The 26,255-nt window shown below is 47.8% G+C and overlaps 1 protein-coding gene across 5 annotated transcripts in view; it reads left to right on the top strand.

The window, feature by feature from the left end:
* The window catches only part of LARS2 (leucyl-tRNA synthetase 2, mitochondrial), a 149,298-nt gene that overhangs the window by 84,994 nt on the left and 38,049 nt on the right, over positions 1-26,255 (top strand). For all 5 annotated transcript variants that reach the window (XR_014304559.1, XM_082705644.1, XM_082705645.1 and 2 more), the window contains exons 9-14: positions 1,791-1,950; positions 10,408-10,512; positions 13,117-13,232; positions 15,579-15,862; positions 19,120-19,218; positions 22,200-22,337. Coding sequence is in view for 4 of the 5 variants with exons in the window: in XM_082705644.1 (XP_082561770.1) it covers positions 1,791-1,950; positions 10,408-10,512; positions 13,117-13,232; positions 15,579-15,862; positions 19,120-19,218; positions 22,200-22,337 (902 nt within the window). In the remaining variant the exon portion in view is untranslated. The remainder of the gene's footprint in view (positions 1-1,790; positions 1,951-10,407; positions 10,513-13,116; positions 13,233-15,578; positions 15,863-19,119; positions 19,219-22,199; positions 22,338-26,255) is intronic.

Genomic DNA, 26,255 nt, shown 5'->3' with positions numbered 1-26,255 from the left:
GGCCACATTCCAAGTGGTTCCATCGCCTCCTACTGCTACAGGCCACCCTCCTGGTCGGCACAGGTAGAGGGTTTTCCGTGGGTCTAGGAATTCCCTGAGATGAGGTGCGGAAGGTGTGTGGGCATTTTCCTGTGCAGCAGGCCTAGAGTTCCAAGGGGTTCATGTCACAAAGCAGGTTAAAAGCCAACAAGCCAAGGGTGACACCCCCTAAAAATGGGGCACACCCGAAGCTGGTGAGGGTGCTGGGCTGACTCAGGGTTCAAAAGATCCTACCTGTGTGGAAACACTGGTCAGAGGTCACTACTGAAGGCCCACCTCCTCCAAAAGGTGGCCCCCCCCAACCCTTTCTCTTTGTCCTTACAAGACAAGATGGTTGTTTTTTTACTGTTTCTTACCTGGGAAGGTTCTGGGGTTTTTGGTTTTTTGTTTTGTGTTTTGTTTTAATTCTTCAGATGTCTCCTCCCTACGCAAGACTTTTGTGCCCTTAGCTACAGACCCATCCCTCACCTTAGGCCAGACCTTGAGAAGGAGGGGACGGCAGCCAAGAGACAGAGTTGACCTACTTTTCTAGACTCCTCCTACTGACAGCCATGCCGGTGTCTGCTGAGCTCCTGCTGCCTGTCACAGAGCTCACACTTGCCTGGGTCAGCTCCTCACAAATGTGGTCCACTTCACACGCAACCGCAGACACGGGAAGCCCACTCCCCACCCCCATGAGGGAGCAGAGACTTTGAAAGCTTTGGAAACCAAATCCTGAAATGACCAAATTCTGTCACCACTTTCCTGAGAAGGTAGTGAGATTTCTGAAATTCAGTCCAGCTGCTACTTTGGTTCAGACTCTTGGGGCCATTTCTTTTGGGGTCCTGCGCCTTAGACTGGGTCGGGCCCCCGTGTCAAAGGGCCTTGACTTCTCAGCCAGGCTGAAGGTAACAGGTCTCTGAGCCATTCGGCCACTGTACAGGAAATGGCTTCCACGTTCTCTCTCTTCCCCAACATTTTATTAATGAAAATGTTTCCGTCTCTGTTCCTGGACCCACCTGAAAATGAGATGTCTCAGGGGAGGGAGCACTCTCGGTCTGGTAGGTACAGGACCTAAGTCCGGCTCCACAGGGGACCCCTAGCCGGCACTCAGGCCATAGTATACACTTGCCTGTCACTGGCCCGCTGTGAGCACATCTGAGTGAATGTGTGAAGGCAGGAGCATCTGTCCCTTCTGTGTCTGTCGTATAATTAGCATTCAGTTGATGCCTAATGTATACCTCTTGTTTCAGAGGCATTTAACCAGCCTGGGACCGTGCCCAGGCGTGACCTGAGGTGTCTTCTCTTTCCTCTTCAGAACAGTTTTAGCCTCAATGACTGTTTTTCTGGTTAGAAAAGCAGCTGCCTTTATTTATTTATTTATTTATTTATTTATTTTACTATAAATCCCGGAGGAAAGGATAGCTCCTTTCTCACGATGTTGATAGTTATTTTTGATTTATGAACAAAAGAGCCAGGAGATGAGGGAGGCATCTTTCCCAGCATGCTTTGACCACCTTCGATTCTGAGCCGCCACATATGCCGGGCGGTGGGCACCAGACTTCTCGAAGAGAAACAGTGATCGTCGTCTCTGTCGTCTGTGTCTGCCCAGTCCAGGGGTCACCTCAGGGCTCCACATCCCTGGGGTGCGGCCCCGAACTGTCCCAGGTGTTTGGGCTTGAGGAGGGGAGGGGAGGAGGGGACGTGGCCCGGGAGCACGACAGCCCCGAGGGAGCCCTGAGGAAGGAAATGGCTCTGCTTTTACCCGCCAGGTGGATGGTCAAGTCACCGGAGAAAAGCTGACCGCCTACACGGCCACGCCCGAGGCCATCTACGGCACTTCCCACGTGGCCATCTCTCCCAGCCACAGACTCTTACACGGGCACAGCTCGCTGAAGGAAACCTTCCAGAAGGCACTTGTCCCTGGCAAAGGTAAGCTGGCGAGTTCGGGCTAATGCGGGAATCACACCTTCCAGCTGGACAGTGAGCGCTTCCGGGGTTCACGGTCCATTCCCACACGTCGTCCTGTGTGATTGGTTCTTCACCCGGGCCTCACCTGCTAGTTTTCTGTTTTCCCAACAGGATAAATGAGAGATTAGAAAGGGTCACTACCCCCGATTGCGCTTTGAGTGGCGGGTTGCTCGGCTTCTTGAGTTTCTGACCGAAAACTCAACTCTTCTCTTTAGATACAGTCTAGCCTTAAGGGTCTTTCTGACAGGAATAGCATCTTCTGCTTAACTTATAATTCCATCGTCAGATAAGACAATCCTGATGATGGCGACAAGGAAGAAGCCGGTGAGAATCAGAGGAAGCATTTTCAACAACTTCGTTTTATTGTTTTAAAGAACTCCCACAGTCATCTGAGCAACTGAACAGGGTCCCGTTCAGCACGAGGCCTTGGGTCGGTGGATCAGGCTGACCCGGAATGGGCCCAGCAGGATGTGGGGAGTGCCTGGGCATTAGTCAGGAGGCTGCAGGTACAAGAAACAGAAGGCACCCCAGCTGTGGGCAGCTTGCTGACTAGCAGGAACTAGTCTGGAAGAGGACCTGGATTAGGCAGCTGTGGGGGGTTTGGCAGCAGGAACTAACAGTCTCCTGAGCACCACTGACTGAGCAAGTCCTGCTCTCCCCTCGCCTCAGTGTGTGCGGTACTGGGTCCAAGATTCCTGTTGCAGGGCAAGGGGTCTGGATGGTATAACTGAGGCCCGTGGCCTTTCTCTTGGGCAAGGGAAGGTCAGACATCTTCCTTGTTCGACCACCAAGACCAGAACCAGGGAGGAGGGGTTGCTGCCCAGAACCAACTCAGAGGCTCTTACTAAAGGGGAGGCAGTGTGGACCCTGGGCAGGCCAAAGGAGGTCCCCCGTCGATTAGAAGTAGGTCTCTGGAGGGGGCGCCTGGGTGGCACCATTGGTGGAGTGTCGCCTCTTGGTTTCCACTCAGAGTCGTGAGATTGAGCCCGCGTCAGGCTCCATGCTTAGCACGGAGCCTGCTTGATATTCACTCTCTCCCTCTCCCTCTGCCCCTCCCCCATCATTCTCTCTCTCTAAAATAAATAAATGAATCTTAAACAACAAGAACAACAACAAAAAGAAGAACAAGAAGAAAAAGAGGAAGAAGTAGGTCTCTGGAGAAATGTACATTTTTCCATAAAAATCTCATCCTTAATTAATTCTCTTTTCTCAGACTCTAAATTCCAGCCCTAAGAACGCAGTCTGAATTTTTGGGGTCTGTGAATTATCTGCCTTCACAAAAATGGTTTGCAGGATAATGCAGAGTGTTTCCTTTTAATTGCTATTCCTAAGATAACCAGAATGAAAGGCTTCCTGGTATCAGGCTAGAAAGATAGTGTGTCATCCCAACTCACCTCTGCAGAAGACTTTTAATAGCTTACTTCCAGCATTGAAGGCAGGTTCAAACCAGTGAGCGTTGCAGAGGAGTCTGCTGGTGCTAAGCGCTAAGGCATGTGCAGAGGGCCGGTCTCTGTCCTGCTGCCCCCCGCCCCCCGCCCCCACCCCGTGACCATGACCGAGGAGGGCCAGACGCGTGTGTGGTGCACTCCAGCCCGAGACAGGTACTGCTTGCCGTCATCTCCCGTTGTTACGTACTGAAACAGAAAAGAGACTTGTGTTGAAATTCCAGTGTTGTGCTTATAAAGTCCCGGGTAGCTCTCTGTTTGATTCTCCACTTACTCCAAAGAAAAACTGGATTCTTTTCAACTCTTTAGTTGAAAGGGAAAACTCCTCGTTTTTTACTCTCATGAGCACTCGGAGATTCCTTGTGGGCTGCAATGGTTGAAGAACATCTAAAATGGAAAAACTAAAAAAATGTAAACATCTAGCCCTTAGATTTCGTTTTCTTACAGTTAACCTGGGGACACACATTAAAACGAGGTAATATTAACAGGGGCTTCATGAGACCGTGCATTATGAAAGACGGAGCTCCTGGCATGAAAGGCTCTGTATAAATTCCAAACATTTTGATAGGTAAAAAGTTCAATTATTTTCGCAAATGCAAAGAGTGATGTTTTCATGGTCATTCTGGGTATTGTCACCTTTGACCTGTCCCATCGTTTCGTTTTAGCGCTGAACGGCTCACCAGCTTCGTCCTCACCTCTTTTTAATAATCTCAGAAATAATTCCAAATGGAACATTACACTTGGCTCTGTATTTTCCGATTCTAATTTTCAGACTAGAAATACTCTTGCAGAAGTCAACTTATTCAAAGTCTCAAGATTAATTTGCATGGCAAGTCTCTGGATTTTGACATGTGGCATTGGTTACGTAAGGCCAGAGATGTGCCTTGGCAATGCAGTTTTTCTAAAAAGCGAATTAAAACCCAACCGTATGAATATGGATGTATGCTTTCTTCGGCCTTGGAGGTGATATTTGAAACCCGAGCGTCATGTCGCTGTTGTCTGTTACCACTGCTGACTGGCTCAAATCAGACAGGTGGCTTGATTTTTTTTCTCCTCTGGTGTCAGGTTTTGAGGGTGACTAGTGACCACTGAAAGTCAGGGCAGCTCACAGCTGTGACACGAATGTATTACTTGAAGGAGGTTCAATCCTCAAACCGGTTCCCTCAGCCGCTAACTTGGTTTCTGTGTAGCAGCTCCTCCGTGGGCAGAAGATGGTGAAGGTTCTGGTCCCAGAGCCATCCTATGAGTTAACTTGGCCTTCCTGGCCAAGTGGGCAGAGCGGTTGTGGGGGGCCCTGCAGGTACGGAAGGAGCCCTGTGGGGCCCAATGGAGGGGGATGACATGCACAGATCGGGGGGCATACTTGGCAGAGGGCAGGCGGGAGGGCCGGCAAACCACGAGTTAAGAGATGGTGAAGCCAGGAGAACAGCGGTTGTCAGAATGGCGGGGCCATAGCAGCTCCCAGAAGTTTCTGGAAGGCAGCAAGGGCAGAGGCTTTGGGGACACTGCCCTGATTTCTGGGTTGCTGGTGTTATTGACTAGAAATACTGTGTTTTGCTCAGCATTGTCTGATTTGGCACAGATTCCTTTAGGAGAGCAAAAAGTCAGGTGTTTCCCCGTAGAGTTCTTCAAACTGAGTTTATTTCTATCATTCACGTTGCTCCTTCTCTCAGTTGACCGCCTCTGACTTAAGTCATGTTATGTAAGCTCTGACTTGATGGGAGCTAGAAACCATAAAAAGCATCAATAGGGAAATATCTTCAGAGTTCTAGAAGCTGTTCTGACTCTTTCCTGGCGTCTTTTCTTACATTTCAAATATTAAAATAATATTCAAACCCTGAGGCTTTGGAACCACACATTTCAGGCTCTGAGTCACCGGTGGTCTCCACAAGGCACTTTTTTTGCCAAAAGGTTAAGTGAGGTCTCCCTAAAGGGTACCACAGAACCCCGTTGTTCTTGCCACATCAGAGAGCAAGAGCCTCATCTCCTGGGGAAGCCCCAGAGCATTAAATAATTCATTGCTCACTCTTGGTTGGTCTGCCCCCTTTCTGCTCAGTATGTGTATGGGTTTGGGATGCTGTAGGTTTTAGTCTGTTCTTTAATCAAACAGTTCCCTCTACCATCCTTCCAGCACACGCTGATAGATGCTTTGTGGAGGGAAGAGCCTCTACGCTCACATAACCTGGGATAAACAGAGATGAACAGGTCACTTCGTTCCAGGACTTCTCAGAACCTTTGCGCATCTGCTGTGCACCGCGACTGTCTCCGAGAGCGGGTCACATGGCACTTCCCACACTTCCTTAACTGCACAACCCTATTCCCAGAGTATCCCTGCCAGAGCACTGCTTTGCTGATCACTGAGCAAAAGCCATCTGTTTGTTTGTTTGTTTGTTTTTTCCAGAGGGCGTGAAACACCTGCCTGCTCTGCAGGGGGGCCCCAAGGGCAGAGGGCACCTTTGAATGCTTCCTTTTGTCGAAAGCATCTGGCAGTTACAGATGCCTACGTTCCTACATTGTAGGAAATGCCTCGGTTATGCCAGATTTCTTCTGTGGCCTCCTTGCGTCCTGCTTCACCAGGGCAGAACCTGACTGAGGAGCAATACAGAGAGCTCTTGATCTGGTCCAGAGCTTCCGATTTTAGTTTTGTCCTTTCTAAGAAATCCATTTTGACCAGGTATGTCGAGCATACAAGGTGCTGCTGTGAGTTCATTACCGAGGCTTAATACTTAAATTCATACGCTGATTTTTTTTTCTTTTCTAGTGGAAAAACTGCCCTGATAGAACTTTGAGGTAGAAAAAATGAAAAAAGCAAAAAGCCAAAAACCCAACCCCAACCCCAACTCAACTTTTTCATGTAGTATGCTACGTTTTTTTCTTATAATAACTTTATTGAGATATAATTCACCCCTAATTGACGGTGGACAATTCCGGCATTGTTAGTATATCCATAGAATTACGCACAGTTTTAGGACGTTTTATCACCCCCAAAGAGATCCCATATCCTGTGCCCACTGTTTACCGCAGCCTAGGCGACCGCTGGTCTGTTTTGTCCATAGATCTGCCGATCCTGGACATTTCATATAAATAGAACGATGCAGTATTTTGTCCTTTTGTGACTGGCTTCTTTCACTTAGTATAATGTCTTCAAGGCTTGTCCATGCTGTGGCCTCTGTCAGTACTTAATTCCCTTTTATTTCAGAATAACATTATGCATCTGAGTTGTCCATTCACTGGTTGATGGACATTCTAGCTACTTCCTCGCACCTATGAGTGGTGCTACTGTGAACACAAGTACGGATTTCCGTGTGGACGTATGCTTTCATTTCCTCGGGTATGTACCCGGGAGGGGCCCCCAGGTCATATGGTAGCTCTGTGTTTAACTGGCCAAGGAAGTATCAGAGTTTCCCATAGCAGCTGCCAGTTCCTCTCCATCTTCACCAACACCAGTTATTGTCTGTCTTTCTGCCGGTGATCCTCCCAGGGGGTCGGGAGTGGAATCTCATTGTGGGTTTGATTTGCATTAACCCAATGGCTAGTGATGCTGCACATCTTTGCATGTGCCTGTTAGCTATTTGTGTATGTTCTTGGGAGAAATGTCTACTCAGGCCCTCTGCCCAGTTTTTAATTGAGTTGTCTTTCCGTTGTTGATTTCTAATAGTTCTTTACATATTCTAGATACAAGTCCCTTCTCAGATGTATGATTTACAGAAATGTTCTCCAGTTCTGTAGGTTGTCTTTTCACTTTCTATTTTACATGTAGGTCCTTCATCCATTTTTGAGTTAATTTTTGTATACAGCTTCGTTCATTGCATGTGGTCATATTGCCTTTTTTTTTTTTTTTAAAGTATTTTAGTTATTCATTTGAGAGAGCAAGAGGGAGCTGGGAGAGGAGCAGAGGGGGAGGAAGAGAGAAAGAATCTTAAGCAGACCCCTCCCTGCGCACGAAGCCCAGTGCGGGGCTCAGTCCCACGGCCCCGAGATCATAACCTGAGCTGAAACCAAGGGTCGGATGCTCAACCCACTGAGCCACCAAGGTGCCCCAGTGTGTGTTGTGTTCCCACAGAAATGTGCCTTAAAGATCATTCAGCTTCTGTCTTTATGTTTTGGTCTTCACGTAACATGATTTCAGACAGTGGGGTGGGGGTGGTTCATTTTTAGCCCGGCTTCTTTTTTTTTTTTTTTTTTTTTTTAAGATTTATTTATTTATTTGACAGACAGAGAACACAAGTAGGCAGAGAGGCAGGCAGAGAGAGAGGAAGGGAAGCAGGCTCCCTGCCAAGCAGAGAGCCTGATGCGGGGCTCGATCCCAGGACCCTGAGATCATGACCTGAGCTGAAGGCAGAGGCTTTAACCCACTGAGCCACCCAGGCGCCCTGGCCAGCTTCTTTTTTAGTCTTTTTTAATCCATACACAATATTCCATTCACTGGATGAACCATACTATTCTCAGTCTTCCCTGTCATGTTGAACATTTGGCCTTTCCATGTTTGGAGCTGTTGCAGATATAGCTGCTGTCAACATTTATATCCACATAGCTCTTTTCCTCTGTAGAATTACTTCCTTAAGAGACAGTCCGCCGAGTGGGATTTACTTGTTCACGGGTTATGAGCATTTTTCTAGTTCTTCTTCTTCTTTTTTTTTTTTTTAAATCTATCTATTTATTTATTTATTTTTCACTTTTCTAGTTCTTGTTACAGGTTGCTTTTATTGGTTTCTGAAAGGGCTGTCATCCATTTATAGTGCCGTATCCAATGATACACAAATTTCAGTGCAACTTTGGCAACATTGATGGCACCCTTCTAGAAGTTTTTGCTAACTTACCAGGTGTAAAGTGACAATTCTTCAAGATAAATTTCTGTTTCTCTTTTTAAAAATTCACTTGTGTTGTGTAAGATCCAAGTGATATATGTATATCGCATGAAAAATCGAAGTCAAAGAGTATTAGCAGTAGCATGAGCTCCCTAACGAGCCACTTTGAATTGTTTCAGGCATATGTTCCTTAGGGTTATAAGTTTGGTGGCTATGACAGAGTCCTGAAAACACAGTGACTTCAAAAGACAGTTTATTTCTTGCCCACGTGAATCTCAAAGCAAGTATGACAAGCCTGCTCTGTGAGCCAGTCAAGGCCAAGGCTCTTTTCTGCCTTCCCACTCTGTTCTTCTAGGATCTTGCCCTTACCTGTGTGTTCTGAGCTGTTCTACACTTTATCTGCATTGAGTAAGTCAGAAGAAAGCCACGTTCCTTCCCTCTGAGAGCATGCCCTAGAAGTTGCTTCTGCACGTACCCTAAGGCCACACCTAGTGCAGGGAAGGCTGAGCAGTGGTGCTGTGAGCTGTGCAGATACGTGTGCAACTAAACATTCCGTGGCTGAATCGGAAGGCAAGTCAGGGCTGGGGCTGACTCTCGGTCTGTGCCACAGCTATATCTATGGTCCAGACCTCCACGTGTCTGTATAATACACCTCACCTACCTTGTTCCTTCTCAGTTCACCAGTTCTCGACATGACCCTGCAACATTTACTTGTGCATCACCTCCCCTCATCTTCCATCCTTCTTCATCACATTTTATCATAATTACAGACTTAGCACACGTGCACATCATCTTTGAGAAGGGGCAATATGCAATCAGAAATATGGGTCTCTATTTTGAGAAGTGTCAGCTCTTGGGCAGCTCAGGGCAGCAGGTGCTTCCCAGCTCTGGGGCCATAGGTGCTACTGAACCTCTGCCCTGGAGACCCATTTGGGTTATATGTCACTCTGTCCCCACTGTAACCTGTCTTGTGCGTCCTGATCCCCACAAGGGGAAAGAATAGAGGAGCTGGCTTAGATGCCTACAGAACCTATCTTTCCCTTTTGAAAAGAATAAATCCTTCTTCCTGGACATATCTTAACTTTGAAGTTCATAAAACATAGATAACTATATAAAGTAGTAAAATGTGGCAAATATAAATAGCAAGAGTTCACAAATTAGAACTGTTGTCAGTTGCTTATGTTGTAGTAAGCTCAAGTGAATTCACTAATTATTTACCCCTTTCCTCCCTTCTTCTTGTGGGACTACGTTTGTGTCTTCATGCTTCCATTCCTCTAGATAGTTAAGTATTTTATTATGGCCACATAATTATCGCTCACAACTGAGCCAAGTATACTATGATTACATTTTCCTTTTGGTAATATACTTTTTTTGCCTGAAGTTAGTGATGTCCTTTTTTTTTTTTTTTAATTTGCTTTGTGTTCTTTGAATTTCTGAGTCTTCTCACGCCTCCCAGAGGCTCTTTAAAATACAATCCAATTTATCAGATAATGTCTTGATCCTCCTTTTTGCCCTGAAGTTGCTTCCTGGGCTCTCTCTCTTGCACAGGCCTGACCTGGTCACTCTCTAGGCCTCTGCTGCCCATCTGCCATCCTATAGCTTCCTTCTGTCTTTGTTCTAAGAGTGTCCTGAACCTCTTTCCTTTGTGGGGTTTTCTGTTTCCTAGATCCCATTTCTATGTCTTACTTGATTTACCCCTTTGTTTTGCTGGAACACATCCTCCACTATCTCCTAGAAAAGAGTAGGTAGGAAGAACTCTCTTGCTCTCTGCTTAGTTATTCCCTACTCTCCTATCCACTTCTGTCTTCGGATGTTAGGATTTGGAATTCCAGAAATCTCCTTGGTCATCATAGGTTTTTGTGTTGCTTTTCTGTACATTCGAGGTATTTTTCAAAAGGAAAATGGGGCGGCAGGAACATCGTTACCATCTGTAAAGTAAAAATGCCATTTCACTTCTTTGGTTCTGAGCTTAGACAAACATCTTTGTGTAATTGCTTACTCTTTTGATTTTCTACTGGTGTGAATTGTCCATTAATACCTTCAAAGAACAGATTCTTTAACAATTAGCACAAAACACAGAAGTCCTCCTGCTTATTTTTCTCACTTGTCTCCTCTGAGACTCAGATGGTGTTATTACCCCAGCTGTCACTCGCTCTCGTTTTCAGATTGCCTCACGCCCGTGAAGGCTGTGAACATGCTCACCCAGCAGGAGGTCCCTGTCGTTATCTTGGCCAAAGCTGACTTGGAGGGCTCTCTGGATTCCAAAATAGGTAAGTAGCTATTAAAGTATAATCAGGATAATATACGCAGCAGGCTTCGGATCAAAATGCCAGCCTGTTGCTGTCAACTGGAAGAGCTCACTGCTGAGTCCACGGTCTGCTCTGCCTCTCTGGGAAAACGATAGGCCCCTTCATTCGGCCATTCCCTATCTAGGAGCTACATTTTGAAAACATACCTAGAATGCCACACCTTGCTGGTTGCTCTTGAGAATAATAAAACATGACCCACGGATCTGGTCGGTAAAGCTCATTGGTGAGACTCATACGTATGACGTGGGGAACAGTATAACTGAGATGGAATCTGATTTCGGAGCTTATATAATCAACAGCAACTGCAGAGATGGGGATTTTGATCGCAAGTGATGGATGAGACTATCCAGTTTTGGTGAAGGCTTGAGGTGAACTTGAGCCCTCTAGGGAAGGACATAGCAGTCAAGTGGAAGGTGCATTTAGAACTATGCATTGGATGTCCTCCGCAGCTTTGCTTATCCCGGGGAGTTCTGAGGTGTCACCTAGCAGAGGCCGGGGGTGAACCAAGGACTGAGAACTAATGACACCAGTCCAAGACCTGCCCTTCGGGTAGACCCGAGCGCCCTTCTTCCCCAACATTCCCGCTGAAGATCCCAGCCAGTCTCGAAGTGCCAAAAGCCTGCAGAGAAAGTTCTTCTGCACTCTCGATTTCCTGGTACCCAAAAGAAACGGCATTTCTTATCGAAATCATGTTTTCCCTCCCGATTTCCAGATCAGTTTTTGACAAAGTGATTTGAAGAAACATCCAAACAGAAAATGGATATTAAGCCATTTGGGTCCTTTCTTTCAGACCATTTAAACCTAGAAAGGGTGTTGCTTAAGGGAAATAATTCCTTCTGTTATTCTTTTGTATTTTGTAATCAATAAGATTCATTAATGCAACCAGCCAAGATAAGCAATAAAGGAAGCCGTTGTTGAAGCAGCTTTTTGTGTTTGAGGGTGGGGGGTGGGGAGGCACGGTATTTTGAGTCAAATTTCTGGCATAATATTGAACATTCTGAAAGGAAGGAATCTGATTTTTTTTGGGGGGGGGTGTGCATGGAAATTATTTTCCCTGTGGTCTTGATTTCGCACAGTTACATTATTAACATTTTCTAAGTTACTGCTTCTTGACTTCCAAGAACAAGCAATAGAAATAAAAAAGAGAGAAAGCAGTGTTTTCGCCATCCCACTTGAACGTCACAGATCGTTCCCATCCTGCTGAGGCCCACAGAACCCACACTGTGGTCCACAGCATTCTTTCTGTGGCCAAATAAACTTTTGGGCCACAGTGTCTCCATTCGAACATTTCTCCTGGTTACTCCAAACCCTACACTTTGGGAATGCGGTGAGTGACTCTCTTCCCTTCTTGACCATGAACACTTTCTAGTAATACTGCTTGCCGTGTGTCTTCACCCTTCCATGTCCTTCAAGTCCACTCTGAACATGTATTTGCCTTATTAGATGCTTTTTTTGGAGGGGGGTCCATAATCTCAGCTGGAACGCTATAGAACTTTCTGCCATACCACGGAGCTTTGCGTCTTGCCAAGGAGCTCTAGAACACGTCTCCCAAACATGAAATCACCCTCATCGTGCGGTGTTCCGGACACAACACAAACACAAACACAAGAGGTTGTCCAAGGATATCTGACTTTGGCACTTTGCCTGTTGTCCTTAGTCTTCCTACTCAGTGGCCACGTGATGTGTTGTGTCTGCAGAGACATCAGCAGTTTTGACAGCTGATTCCCCGCCACAGGGGTCCTTCACCAGGGGCGATTTTTGCCCCCCACCGCAGGGGAACTTGGCAAATTTTTAGTCATTTTTCTGTCACTTTCAGGGAGTGCTGCTGGCAGAGACCAGGGGCGCTGCCCAACATCCTGCAGTGCTCAGCACAGCCTCATAACGAAGTCAGGCCAAGACTGAGAGTCTGTCCTACAGACCCGACCACCGACAAGCTGGTTTTGATGCAGAGCTGAAGCCAAAGCAGCCGGCCTGGGCCCTCTGGATGATCGATTCGCTTATGTTCAACTCCTGTCTCAAGGGCATGTGTGCGTTGAAGAATAAATTTCTATTCGGAATGCATGTACCATTGCCTTTGGGAACAAAGCACAGTGTGAGGAGGCATGGTTGCCAGCTTTCCACTTTGGGACTGGATTTTTCTAGGGTGCTGGGAAATGCTGGAGCTGCCAGCCCTGTTTCTCAGGAGAGTGCCGCTATTCCTTGGTCCCGGAGGGAAATCAGACAAGACACTTCTCCAGATGCTCGCAATTCACGATTCCAGTGACAAAAAGCCGCCGGTCTCCAGTCATCTATTTTAGAACCACAGCTGTTTTTTTAAAGAGAAACAAAGCACAGGAGAAAGACTGAAAGGCAGTGAAGCCGACATAGTAAACAGGTTGTAGGAGGGTGGGGGCTTTCTCCAAGACTGTCCTCCATTTTCCCAAGGAATGAGCTGCATTCTCAGAACTTCTGTAGCTAAAAAGTAGTCTTCCTTAGGAAGCTAAAGCCGAGTGGCAGTGCTGTCCATTATTTTGTGACTTGGGTATTTGCAAAGAAGGTGTTCTGTGTTTCTTTCTCTCTGAATAGGAATTCCGAGCACCAGCCCGGAGGACGCCACCTTGGCCCAGACCCTGGGCCTCGCCTACACCGAAGTCATTGAAACTTTGCCGGATGGCACAGAGAGGTTGAGCAGCTCTGCTGAGGTGGGTTCCCTGTGGTATGGGCCTAGCAGCTTCTCAAATCATGACCTTGACCTGGGTTTGTCGAGACCTTTTCCTTCAGGTGCAGGTTACAACCTGCTACTTCACTCATCCGCCCCTCCCCCCCCCAACTCACAATCTTGCAACATCATTTCATAATCTATTCTTTTTCAGGATCTAGAAATTTATCAACTCTAAGTCAAGCCCAATCCTAGAATAGTACAGTTATCATAATCACTATATTCTGGGCATCTTCTGCTTAGGGGAAAAAAAAAAAAAATTCCCTCTTCCAGGAAAACGGATTCCTTGGGAGGGTGATTGAAATTCACTGTTCTTCCTGAAGATTTCTGTTCTCCCCAGATGACTGACTTGTTTCCGCCTAAATTTGAACTCATGGATAGAAAATGAACATGGAGACTGAACCATATTCATTTGGGCCAGGTTTCCTCTTGCCAGGTGGTAGATCTGGCAGGACTTGACCTCAGCCTTGCTCTTGACCCAGACCGGGAAGTGCGATGGAAAGGGTAGGGTGAGGGGCGGGTGGGAAAGAGCAGAGATGGTGCTTCTCCAACCTAAGCACAGCCCAGAATCAACTGGTGCCTTGCCCTCCCCTTGGAGAACCTGATTGAGCAGCCCCAGGTAGAACCCAGGAACAAGCATTTCTAACAGGTTTTCAGGTGCTGCTACTGATCAAGGATTCACATTTTGAGATTCACTGGCATAGAACCTTGCTCCTCAAAGTCTGGTCCCTGGACCAGGACCACCGGCATCACTGGCCCCAGCCTGGGTGATCCTGATTCAATCAGGCCTGAAGATCTAGGATTTTCAGGTTTGGGATTATCTCGCTGGAGGGTATATTATAGATAGATAGATAGATATAGGTAAAGATATATAAAAAGATTAAGAGTCTGGCCAGGCTTTTTTCTTACCTGAGTGACAACATTTTTACTGACCTCACGTTTGTGCCTTCATGACATAAATGGTAATACGACGCTCGAAGTTGTTGAACCTTAAACCTTCTTTTTTTTTTTTTTTTTAAGAGAGAAACACCGAGAGAGGAAACACAAACAGGTGCAGAGGAGAAGGGAGAAGCAGGCTTCCCATGGAGCAGGGAGCCCGACTCGGGGATTGATCCCAGGACCCTGGGATCATGACCTGAGCCAAAGGCAGACACTTAACAACTGAGCCATCCAGGCACCCTAAATCTTCTGTATTGGAACAGAGCCACACCAAGGTGCCTGTCAGGGAGCCCTTGATAGCTCTCTTTATGCCCCGTGATCGTAAGCTCCTTGTGGGCAGGGGGCAATGGAACATCTTTATCTTTATCTTTATCTCTGTGTCCCCAACGCCTAGCCGAAGCCTGGCACGTAGTAGGGACGTGGTCCATCTGCAGTGAACCAATTCCAGGGTCCCCACGGTCCCCACTGGCACTTCATGCCGGCTCAATTCTCAGCATTAGCTTGGCTCTCTGAAACATGTCAGGGGAAGGAAAAATTTCTCTTTTCTACTTTCAGTGTTCTGCTCCACTCTCTGTAAGAAGGGAGCATTTAAATTTAAAAGGAGTGGTTTGGGTCCATCCACCTGTGGCCCCAATTCATTCCCCGACTGGCCTGAATTACTTCTGCTTTAGGATATTGAATTTTCCTTCTTCCTGGATTATTTTTTCCCCCACAGGGGACTCATCATTAGAAATACATATCATGCACTTTTTTGTTGGCAGCTCAGGGCTGAGAGTTGGTGATCCCTGTACTGTCTCAGGGCTCAGGTGACAATCGGAGCCGCAGAACCAGGGCCAGTTGGCCCCTGCAACTCAGTGGACATGGTGCCTTGGGGTCACGGTACTTTTATGGGGTCTCCAAAAAGATGTTAATTTCTTTTAAAATCAGAGGGTGAAAAGTGAATTTTTAGGGTCAAAATCCTGTTCATCTTCCTTCAATATAGTCATAAAACATAACTTCAATACTTCCTAAGGATGGGGCGCCTGGGAGGCTCAGTTGGTTAAGTGTCTGCCTTCGGCTCAGGTCACGATTCCAGGATTCTGGGACTGAGTCCCGTATCGGGCTCCCTGCTCAGCGGGGAGTCTACTTCCCTCTCTGCCTCTGCCCACTGCTCCCCCTGCTTGTGCTCTGTATCTCAAATAAATAAATAAAAATCTTCACTTAAAAAAAAAAACCTGTCCTAGGGCTAGGGAGGAAGGGGCCACAGAGGTGAAGGTCCCTAGGGTCATGAAGTCACAACGAGGCTCTGCCCAGACTACACATAAAAGCAGCAGTTTGGGGGGCACGTGGTGGCAGGTGACAGCTTGTCCTTGTGGAAGGGAGCATAGGACCTCTCTCCTTTCCCTCGCAGTTCACAGGCATGAGCCGGCAGGATGCGTTTCTAGCCTTGACTCAGCAAGCCCGGACGAAGAAGGTCGGTGGGGACGTGACAAGCGACAAGCTGAAGGACTGGCTTATCTCGAGACAGCGGTACTGGGGCACACCCATCCCCATGGTCCACTGCCCGGCCTGCGGCCCCGTGCCTGTGCCTCTGCAGGATTTGCCCGTGACCTTGCCCCGCATTACATCTTTCACCGGCAAGGGAGGCTCCCCGCTGGCCACGGCTTCAGACTGGGTGAACTGCGCCTGCCCTAGGTAAGGAACGGTGGCACCCCCGGCCATGGTGGTGCCTGGGGCCCCCGGCACCCTGCTGGAGTTTCAGGCTCTCTGCTTCCTTCTTCCGGCGCTCCCACCAGACTGGAAAGAACACCCTGGGTCTTTCTGTCCACTCGCATCTTTACGAGAAACACCTGCCAACTGATGGAAAGCTACACATTTCCATCATGGCTTGTAAAAGACCACTTTCTTCGTCTTCCGTTTCATATTCCAGAGAGCTTCCTGGAAAGAGAGAAAGATGTTTTCTCCTCTCTGGCTTCGTTTTCCCACGTCGTTGCTGAGAACAGCGGAGATTTTTCCCTCACGCAGCAGAGCAGTAGCTCCAAGAGTGGGGGGCGGGGTGTGCACAGGGGTTTCATTCTTTAGGACACGGGAACATCTCGTGGAAGTAGGATTGTGTTCTACTGGTAGCTCACTGGTGTATCTCGGGTGATTTGGGGGATACCATCCCTGCTGAGTAAACACGTAACCAATCCCAGGTCCAGCATCTTCCTCCTTCCTTCTACGGAGAAGAAGACATTTTGTCTCTCTGCCTTCTAGATCACGATGACGATGTTAAAATAATTGGGTCCTCTGCTGGTTCGGAGCTGAGTTACGAGGCTGGTGATCGGGTAACCCCAGTACAGTTGAAAGGCCCAGCCTGGGGAGTCAGACACTGGATTCGTGTCGTGACCCTCCCCTTTAACGATCCGTGGGAACCTTGGGAAAGTCACATGACTTCTCTGAGCTTCCATTTTCTTACCGGAAACTGAAATAACCGCCTCGAAGGGCTGCTCAGACGTCTAGAATTAGCACCCGCAATCCTGCACAGGGATGGCTAACGAACACCCAGTAAATGGAAGCCTTGCCACCATCTTTCCAGGTCCTCACCCAGGTGGTTCTAAGATTTGCGATGGGGCTTGTCGGTGGGCACAGAGGGAGCTCTGGGCCTTTTCCGGGAAGAATCACGGGCTCCAGGAGAAAATCGCACACCTTTACTAATGAGATGCGACAAAAGGGCTTCCCTGCCAGAGACCTTGGTGGCCTTCAGCACACCAGCTGCAGCAGCCCGAGGCTCCTCTGGAGGGGAGAGCCCAGGTCGTGGTGTTGGTTCAGGCTCCCTGGGTGATTCTGACGAGCATCCAGGACTGACAGGCACGGAACCAGCGCGGCCAGGCAGGGCTGCAGAGCCCAACACGTGGAGTCCTTGCTCCTGAGCTCCAAGACCTTGGGCAGGTTTCTTAACCTCTCTGCATTTTACTTATCTGCAAAATGGGGACCTGGGTGGCCTCTACCTCGTAATCCCCAGGGATCCTGGGAGAGTAAGGAGAGAATAGATAAAGAAGAGATAAAGAGGTAAAGGAGAGAATTCTGGGGAAGCATTTGGCTCAGTGCCTGCACCCACTGTCCCTGTTCGTACCCTTGGAGCTAAGGACGACCATACTGTCGTCACTGTCACCATCATCTGTCCCTCCCACTTACCAAGCAGCCTGTGCCATGTAACCAGCTTTTAAGGGCAGCAAAAAGATGTCTCTCAGTGGTCCTCAAGCCCCATGTGACCATTACAAAGAAAAGCAGCGTGGCAAGTCGTAGGCAGACAGACGTTACTCCTTTGATCAGTCAGACCCTGTATTGTCCTGCCTTGTCCACCGGCCCCGATGATGAGGGAGAAGAAGTAACTTTTTTCTTGTAATTACCTCCCCCCGGTAGTGTCTGTTCTCTGACTGATGCTCTCCACATAAAAGATAACGGCTTTAACTTAGAGATGCGCTGTGGGGATCGGTGTCTTATAGGAAACAGGAGTCCCTCGGGCTCTTTCCCATCAACAACTGCCCACCACCCCCCCACCCCGGGGACCACTGTTCCCAAAGGGAGGCCCCTGTGGGTCTCTGGGGCCCCTGCCAGATCTGGGGCTCCTGTGTCTCCGTTCGGCCGCTTCTATTCAATAAGCAGGAGGTGGGGTGAGGTGGCTTTTTCCTTCCGTACGATTTGTAAAGCCAGCATGAACTGCCTTACAGATGCAAGATCTAAATGCAGGCCTTCTTTTATTTTTAAATTAAAAGCAGACCCTTGCCCTTGCTGCAGAATTAGCAGATTCATCGGTTCCTCTTGGGGCCTCTCGTGACCCTCCTCAGAATCTCCAAGAACCCCCAAGGACTGGGACTGCCAAAAAGGGCAGCATTCAGAAGGGCCCCTGTCACCTGTGAGTAGCTGCTAGTAGCTGGTTCGATGTGTCCACCTCTGCTCCGGGCCTGGGAGTGTCTTCAGGGGGGGCTGGGCCCCTCCTGGGCAAGGCTCGACTAAGGGCACCCTCTCTTGGGGTCCTAGAAGTTGTGGGGGTTTTTGTACCGTCCCATGGGCCCGTCACCCTGGGCGCGTGCTTCAGAACCAAGTCATCAGCGGGGCCCTTGTGGAACCTTCGTCCTCCCCAGGCATCCCCTTCCTGAGGATGAGGGTCAGTTGTTCTTTTCAGCCCTTCACACACCAGGGATCTCGCTTCGCTTGCTTTCTGGAACAGTAGGGCTCCCTTCGCCCTTCCGTATCGTGTTCTCTGGAGGTGGGTGCGTTGGAAAGGAGCTCCTGAGTTGCGGCGTTTGACCATTTCTGTAGTATACCTGCTTCCACCAAGGGCTAGTTTCAGGCTGCAAACTTGACATCACTTGTCACGGAGTTGGGAAGAGGTGCGAAGTGTTGATTCTTATGGACCGGGACGAGTTGGCTCCAGCACACCACGGCCCCCATGGTGACCTCTCTTCCAAGGGTCCCCCTAGTGGGTTTTGATGTCTGCACCCCCAGCCCTCGCAGAGATAGAAAAAACCCAAGTTCATTCTTCAGCACAATGTCTCCGTTTGGTTTTCACCTTCTCTTCATAAATTGATTGGCTTCATGGGTGTCACAAAGTAGGCACTGGCTGAAGGCGATCTTGACATGCCTGAAATAGAAGTGAACGGGCAAAAGAGACACTCCTGGCTTATCCACTTAGGTTGTTTGATTTTCTACCAGGTAAAATTCAGACAGCTGGAGACTAAGACTTTTCATGGCTGAAGATTTAAATTTTTATTTGTAAATTTCTTTAAAACGTCCTGTACTCAACAATACAAAAGGAGAGCGTCCTCTGAATTACCGATCCGTGATGAGGCATTGTTCTTGTGACATGCTAAATGGATACTAAATTGTCATCGCTTTCTCAAAAGCCGGTGGAACACTGCGTTAAAATTCAAAAAGAAACCAGTCGATGAACTTCCTTTATTTCTTAGGTGCAAGGGTGCCGCCAAGAGAGAGACGGACACGATGGACACGTTTGTCGATTCTGCCTGGTACTACTTCAGATACACCGACCCGCAGAATACTCAGAGGTAAAGCCTTGCTGCGTCCTTTGAGTGTCTGTCCGTTGTGCAAGGAGCAGACAACAAAATGGAATTATATATGCAGGAGATTTACTGAGGGCAGTGCCCGCAAGGGTGGGGAGGGAAGAGAGTGGGAGTTCGTGGGGAGCCCTGAGACCGCCGTGCTGTCCCCACAACTGGGAAGCAAGTAGGGGAAGGAAGAGAGGGTTGGGTTGGAAGGATCTTGGACCACAGTGCAGCTCTGGGAAGGTCTCAACTAGGCGATGGGAAGCCCTGAGCAAAGCTTGTCTGGTAGAGAGTCTCAAGTCTGGCAGAGTGCGTCTGCGCTGGTCCCCTCCCTTTGGGAGAGTAGGGGCTGGCAGGGACACTGAGGACTTCCAAAGGCACAGTAGCTGGGAGCCGCCGGTCCGCCATGACCCTTGAAACAGGCCCTCCAAAGGGAGTGCATCAGATTATTAAATTAGATGCTTCACAGCCAAGCAAATCCCAAGTGCAAGAGAAACTTTAAAAAAAAAAAAAAAAAAAAACAAGGAATAAAATGCCATTGCCTTAATACCCTCTGTGGCCCTGTGGTGAACTTCATTTATGGGCTTATAAAGATGTAATACTGTTTACTTAACAGACACAAATGATGGGAGGGAAGGAGGTAGGGTGCACGAGGGAGCAAGGAAGCATTGCCTCTTGTCACAGACACACAGTGATTTCTAAAACTGATAAATCAATAAAGAGTCTAACTGCCTGAAGAAACAGTTACAGAATTCCGAGGGGCCAAGGTCGGGGGAAGAGGGTGGGAGACGCTCTTGAAGGCCAAGGCTGGGACCAGTGTAGAAACAACAAAGCTCTCCGCACAATCTGAGTTTTCGGCTTCGGGCAGGTTTCTTAGACAAAGGTAAATAGCGAATGAGGGAAAGAGGGCTGTAGGGAGAGAGGGATGAAGAGAAGGTGCAAAAGAAAGCAGCGCAGAGCTCAGGAAAACCAAAAAGGCAGCCACGTGCTTCAAAGACCTTGCTAGACCTTGCTCATTGGCTCTCATCCGTAGGAAAGCCATTGCCCCCAAACCCCGAAGTCCACCTGTGAAAGTGCCCCCTCCTTTTCTCTTCAGTGGTTGTAAACTAATACATTTCCCGTGAAATGGACGCTCCTGCCCCTTCCACCCCCCGCCAGAGTCCCGCCCTACAGGGCTATGATTTCTGTCATTCAAGTCGTCCAGGAGTGAGGGGACCCTGAGGACACGGTGTCAGCAAAGGCAGGATGCACGGGGTCTGCTGTGGCTCCGAAGAGGGGCCCCTTCTCTGACTGTTCCTTCTAGAAGGGGCTGTTGGTGCCTTCTGTTTGGGAACAGCTGCTCAGAGTGCCAAGGCAATCAGGGCCTACCTATCAGAACGCTTCAGTGGAAAATCCTCTCACAGATGTTGGAGGCTTTAACCAGTGATGGACTCTGAACCCAGAGAGAGACAGCCTTGAATCTGGGAATGCCGTGGACCCCATCTTTGGCCTCATAAAACGCAGCTGCAAGTTTCGGCACCAGCTCGAGTGCTCCCTTAGCTAGGTTCCCTGGTAAACCATGGATCCAAGCAATAGCTACTTTCAACATTGAAATGCACCCCACACTTGTTTTCAAGATGAGCACCCCCCCTTGACCTCCCTTTCTTTTCTGTCCCTTGGATTAGTCCTTGGATTTTTCTGAAGAACTATTATTTACAAAGGGGAAAAAAATTGTCTTAATGTTACCAGAATTCTGGCCTGGGGAGTGGGGACTAGCAAGGCGCATTAAGATGCAAATACGGGGCAGTTGGCCACGCCCACCTGCTGCCCAAGCTTGAGCCACAGGGAGCTGGACCAAAAAAATGCCTTGATGGGGCGCCTGGGTGGCTCAGTGGGTTAAGCCTCTGCCTTCAGCTCAGGTCATGATCTCGGGGTCATGGGATCAAGCCCCGCATCGGACTCTCTGTCAGCAGGAAGCCTGCTTCCCCCCCTCCCTTTCTCTCTGCCTGCCTCTGCCTAGTTGTGGTCTGTCAAATAAATAAATAAAATCTTTTTTTAAAAAATGCCTTGAGGTGTAGGGATGAGAGTTTACAAACACTTGAGACCACAGAGTATTGATCCTCCAAAGGCAGAGATTTACTTCATGGGATGCTCTCTAGGAAGCACATTCTCACCAGTTCTGCTCCCCTCCCCACAGCATGTGCATGTACACACACACACACAAACACACACACACTCTTCTGCACACCTACAGACTCCCCTCTCAAGACTCCCAGGCGGAGAATAGAGGGCAGTGGTATTTCCTTTACTCCCCGGCACCCATGAGCACCAGGGAGTCCGAGGAAGCCTTCCTTGTAGGATTTCTGCCACTGACAGTGTCTACTGGTCAGAGGGAGATGTTGGGTGAGTTTGTGTCTGTTGCCCTCAGTATGCTCCTTGCACGCCAGAGACCGTATTCAGGCCCTTGCTGACTCTCTGTGTTTTAAGGCTGCTTTGAAAAATAAGGTGGAATTTGTTTTAAAATGAATATTTAGTGGCTGCCTGTTAATCTCGTTTGCAAAGGCCATTTTGCCCCCTGTTGGTAAGAACCACCCGAATCCCACTCTGCCTAAGGGCGGGCAAAACTAAAACAGAAATGTAGAGATTCAAATGCGCCTCTTACAGAAATAACCTTTCTCACGGAAATACCTTTTTCATGCTGCCACTGTGTTTTCCTTTTGTCCTCATTTTACTCGAAAATCACATTTGTTGAATTGTCAGTAACGGCTCCTGAAACAGTTTTTACAAATTCCCTGTGATTTCATGCCCACCTGACTTTTTTCCACTTTATTATCTCAGCTTTTCTCTTCCTGTATTTTAAAAAGACAAATCGCTGTTCTTCTTGGGCATCGTTTGTCTGGGAGCACATACAAACAGTACTAGGTCTAATTTGTGCTCTTGCGGCAAAGCGGGTTTGTTAACGACGACCATTTCTCTCTCTCTCTCTCTCTCTCTCTCTCTCGTAGCCCTTTTAACGCAGCGCTGGCGGATTACTGGCTGCCTGTGGATTTGTACATCGGAGGGAAGGAACACGCCGTCATGCATTTGTTCTACGCGAGGTTCTTTAGCCATTTCTGCCACGATCAAAAAATGGTCAAGCACAGGTGAGCACTTAATACCGCTCAGCCAAAGAATTCAGTCCCGTGAGCGACAGCTTCGAGCAGGTGTCCGCTCTTCCAGAGCAAGGTCAGCACGGGTAGGGGAAGACTTCACTTTTTCAGGTGTCCTTGAGCGGTCACTGTTTCTGCTACTTAATCATAGTTCCAGCGTCTGATAATCGCAGGCTCACATGGAATCTTGCCTTCAGCACTCGTCTCTTTGGCCGAGTTAATTAATTGGGATTTCGACTTCCGGGGCAGAGAGAAGCAGCTTGTAATGTTGTAGGGCTTCTTATAGCTTCTCGTTTGAGGTCGTGTTTATCTGGCCATGCTAGGCAGGTTCTTTGAGCTCGGCAGTCCTGCCTTGATAGCTCAGTCTGCTAAAAGTAGGTAATGGGGGCGCCTGGGTGGCGCCACTGTTAAGTGTCTGCCTTCGGCTCTGGTCGTGATCCTGGGTCCTGGGATCGAGCCCTGCGTTGGGCTCCCTGCTCAGCAGGAAGCCTGCTTTTCCCTCCCCCCACTTCCCCTGCTTGTGTTCCCTCTCTCACTGTCTCTCTCTCTGTCAAGTAAATAAATAAAATTTTAAAGATTTTAAAAATTTAAAAAAATGAAATAGGTAATAGATTAAAGCTGGGGAATCACACGGTAAACCCATTGATAAATGTTCTTCCTGTTGGCCTGTAACCTGTTTCCCATGATGGTCAGAAAGGTGTCTGTGTGCACTTTTATTCCATGAAAACACCATATATGTATGTATATATATATTTAATATCTTACACAATTTAAAGAATAAAGTGAACATCCCTGTACCCCCTTCTCAGTTTAAGAAATAGAGTATTACAGGTTCCTTAGAATACCCAGGGTTCCCTCTCCAGTCACACCATCTCCCTACCCGCTGCCCCTTCCCCAGCCAACCCCTATGCTGAAGTCCCAAACTATTAAGCTTCGTATGAATTTATCACCTCTCTGTATTTTTAAACAGTACATATTATTTGGTTTTCTTGTGTCTGATCTTCACGTAAGTGGAATCGTATTTTGCGTACTCCTCTTGCTTTCCTCACTCGGTGTTTTGGGGGGGTTCAGCCATATCGGTGCATAGAGTTAGGTTTTGTTCCTGGTTCACTGCTGTAAGGCATTCCGTCACCAGGAGTGGAATGTCTAGTGTGGAACTTGGTTTCCGTGTCCACAGCACCATTAATGCTCGTTGGAGTGTTTTGTACGGTGATGACCCAAACCGTATGAGCGCTCTTGTCCATGTTTCCCAACACGTGTCAGCCCATGTCCAGGGCAGGTACCTAAGAGTGGGACCGCTGAACTGTAAGATGTGTAAGATGTGCACATGGTCAGCTTTGCTAAGGAACACCCAGCCTGTTTTCAGATGACTTCTATAACCTACACTTGTCGGGGCGGCCAGGTAGCTCAGGTCTTGATCTCGGGGTCGTGAGTTCAAGCCCCACATTGGGCTTCATTTTGGGCATGGAGCCTGCTTAAAAAAAAAAATTTAAAAAAAAGCAAGAACAAAAACAAAAAAACCTACACTCGTACCAACAGAGATGAGGGTTCCCCTCCTCAGCACGTCAACTTTGCTTATGGAATGCATCAGTTTGGGAAGAATGTTTGAATTAAAAGACACTGCTTACTTCATGATGCTTAGCATGTATTTAAAATGTTTAGGTGATGAAGTTCTAGAACCTAGGTGAGGTTCATTGGAATGAGGTCCTGAGCCGAAGGCCAAGAAAGAATTCTTAAGACGTTTCTGGCGCAAAAAAATTGTTTATTAAAGCACGGGGACAGGACCCGTGGGCAGGAAGAGTTGCTGCCCCGATATCCCAAGGACTGGCTGATTATGTACACAGGAGTTGGGTAGGTGAGGACAAAGGGGGTGTTCAGAAGAGCTATCACAGTGAAGAAGACTGTCAGGATACTGGAGGCCTGGTTATTGTCAAGCCAAGGCTGTTTTTACCTCTAATGAGGCCCTAGCGTGAAGACAGTTGGGAGTTTCCTAGTGGAATGTCACATTCCTCCTATCAAGCGTCCTTGTCAATGAGCTTTAGGTTTAGAAGAAATTTAGCTTTATTTGTATTTTCTTTCATCTCTGGCTCCTTCAGTTTTATGGAGGGGAGCGCGGTGTTAGGGCTTTAGGAACTGAGTTGTTTGTCTCTGGAAGTTAGGGTATTGATAAGATAGCTTCTTTGTTGTTATCACTAGGGCATTTGTGAACCAAGGGAGAGTCGGGTCTTTCAAGATTGTGATCTCTGCAAGTTAACTATTTGTTTTTCTTTTAGGGCAGCAGGAATGTCATATCACCGAGGAGGGGGAGCGGGTGGAAGAGGGGTGCAAGGTGCCAGCTTTTGCTTTGTCCTCAGCCAGCCTTCTGCTCCCTCATCATAGGGACCTCTGTGTTTTCTCTTCCATTAAATCCCTGCTGGTATCCTTCACTCTTCTTTTCTGGGTTGTCGTATGTTGATTGTAGGAATTTTTTTTAAGCTTTTATTTATTGATTTGACAGAGATCACAAGTAGGCAGAGAGACAGGCGGAGAAAGAGGAAGGGAAGCAGGCTCCCCACCGAGCAGAGAGCCCTATGTGGGGCTCGACCCCACGACCCTGAGACCATGACCTGAGCCGAAGGCAGAGGCTTTAACCCACTGAGCCACCCAGGCGCCCCGATTGTAGGAGTTTTTGAAATATTCTGGATGCTGATCCTTTCCTAGCTCTACGTATTGCAGATATGTTTCCCAGTTCTTAGTTTCTCGTATTTTTATGGTGTCTTTTGATGAGCAGAAACTCTTAATGCAGTAAATTTCAGTAATCTTTTCCTGCCTGGCTGTGGCTTCCAGTGTCTCGGTCCCGCTACTGGGCCAGTCCGTGCATTTCCTCGTTGAGCTTTAGTGCTCTCTCCGTCACAGTCAGGTTTTTGTATATACGCAAGGGCCTCTCTATAGGATCTGCATTCTGTCCGCTGGCCTGTTTGCTCTTTGCTCTGATCATTCTTTACTGGCTTTCGTATTTTAGTTTTACAAGTCTTACTATCCAGTAAGGGTAGTGCTTCCTCTTTGTCCGTTTTCATCAGGGGTATCTTGGCTATGACTGGACCTTCCTCCTTCCATGTGACCTTCAGATTCAGCTGTCACATTCCCCCAAAATGTCTTTTTTTAAAGATTTTATTTATTTAGGGGTGCCTGGGTGGCTCAGTCGGTTAGGCGTCTGCCTTTGGCTCACATCATGATCCCTGGAGTCCCTGGATCGAGTCCCACGTCGGGCTCCCTGCTTAGCCAGCCGTCTGCTTCTCCCTCTGACCCTCCTCTTGTCATGCTTCTCTCTCACTCTCTTGCTCTCTCTCTCTCTCTCTCTCAAATAAATAAATAAATAAAACATTTATTTTAAAAAATATTTTTTTAAATAATTATTTTAATATTTTTTAAATAAAAAATATTTATTTAAAAATCTTTTTTTTTAATATTTTATTTATTTGAGAGACAGAGAGCAAGAGTGAGGGAGAGTGATAGAGCGAGAGCATGAGCAGGGGCAAAGAGCAGAGGGAGATGAGAAGCAGACTCCCCGCTGAGCAGGGAGCCCAAGGCAGGGTTCAATCCCAGGACTATGAGAACGTGACTTAAGCAAAAGGCAGATGCTTAACCCACCGAGCCACCCAGGCGCCCCCTCCCTGCATCCCACACTCAGGCCTGCTCCCTCTCTCTGTGCGTGCACGCATGCGTTAAGGGTCTACTGTACAGAGAATGTATTTAGTTTACAAATTAAATGCTTAAAATAATTTTCTTCTCATTAGTCCCAGAGCCCTTCATGTGTAAAAATAAACTGATCTACATCAGAAGAACAATGAACACACTAACAGCATTCATCTTCAGTCGAAATGTTTGTGCCTTGGGTTAAAGAATTTACCACTGTGCCTTGCATTTCTTCTC

Source organism: Mustela nivalis, assembly GCF_964662115.1.
Source record: "Mustela nivalis genome assembly, chromosome: 1".
In the NCBI taxonomy this organism is placed as follows: Eukaryota; Metazoa; Chordata; class Mammalia; order Carnivora; family Mustelidae; genus Mustela; species Mustela nivalis.
Note: the sequence above shows the minus strand (reverse complement) of the source record. Positions and strands in the feature narration are given on the sequence as shown.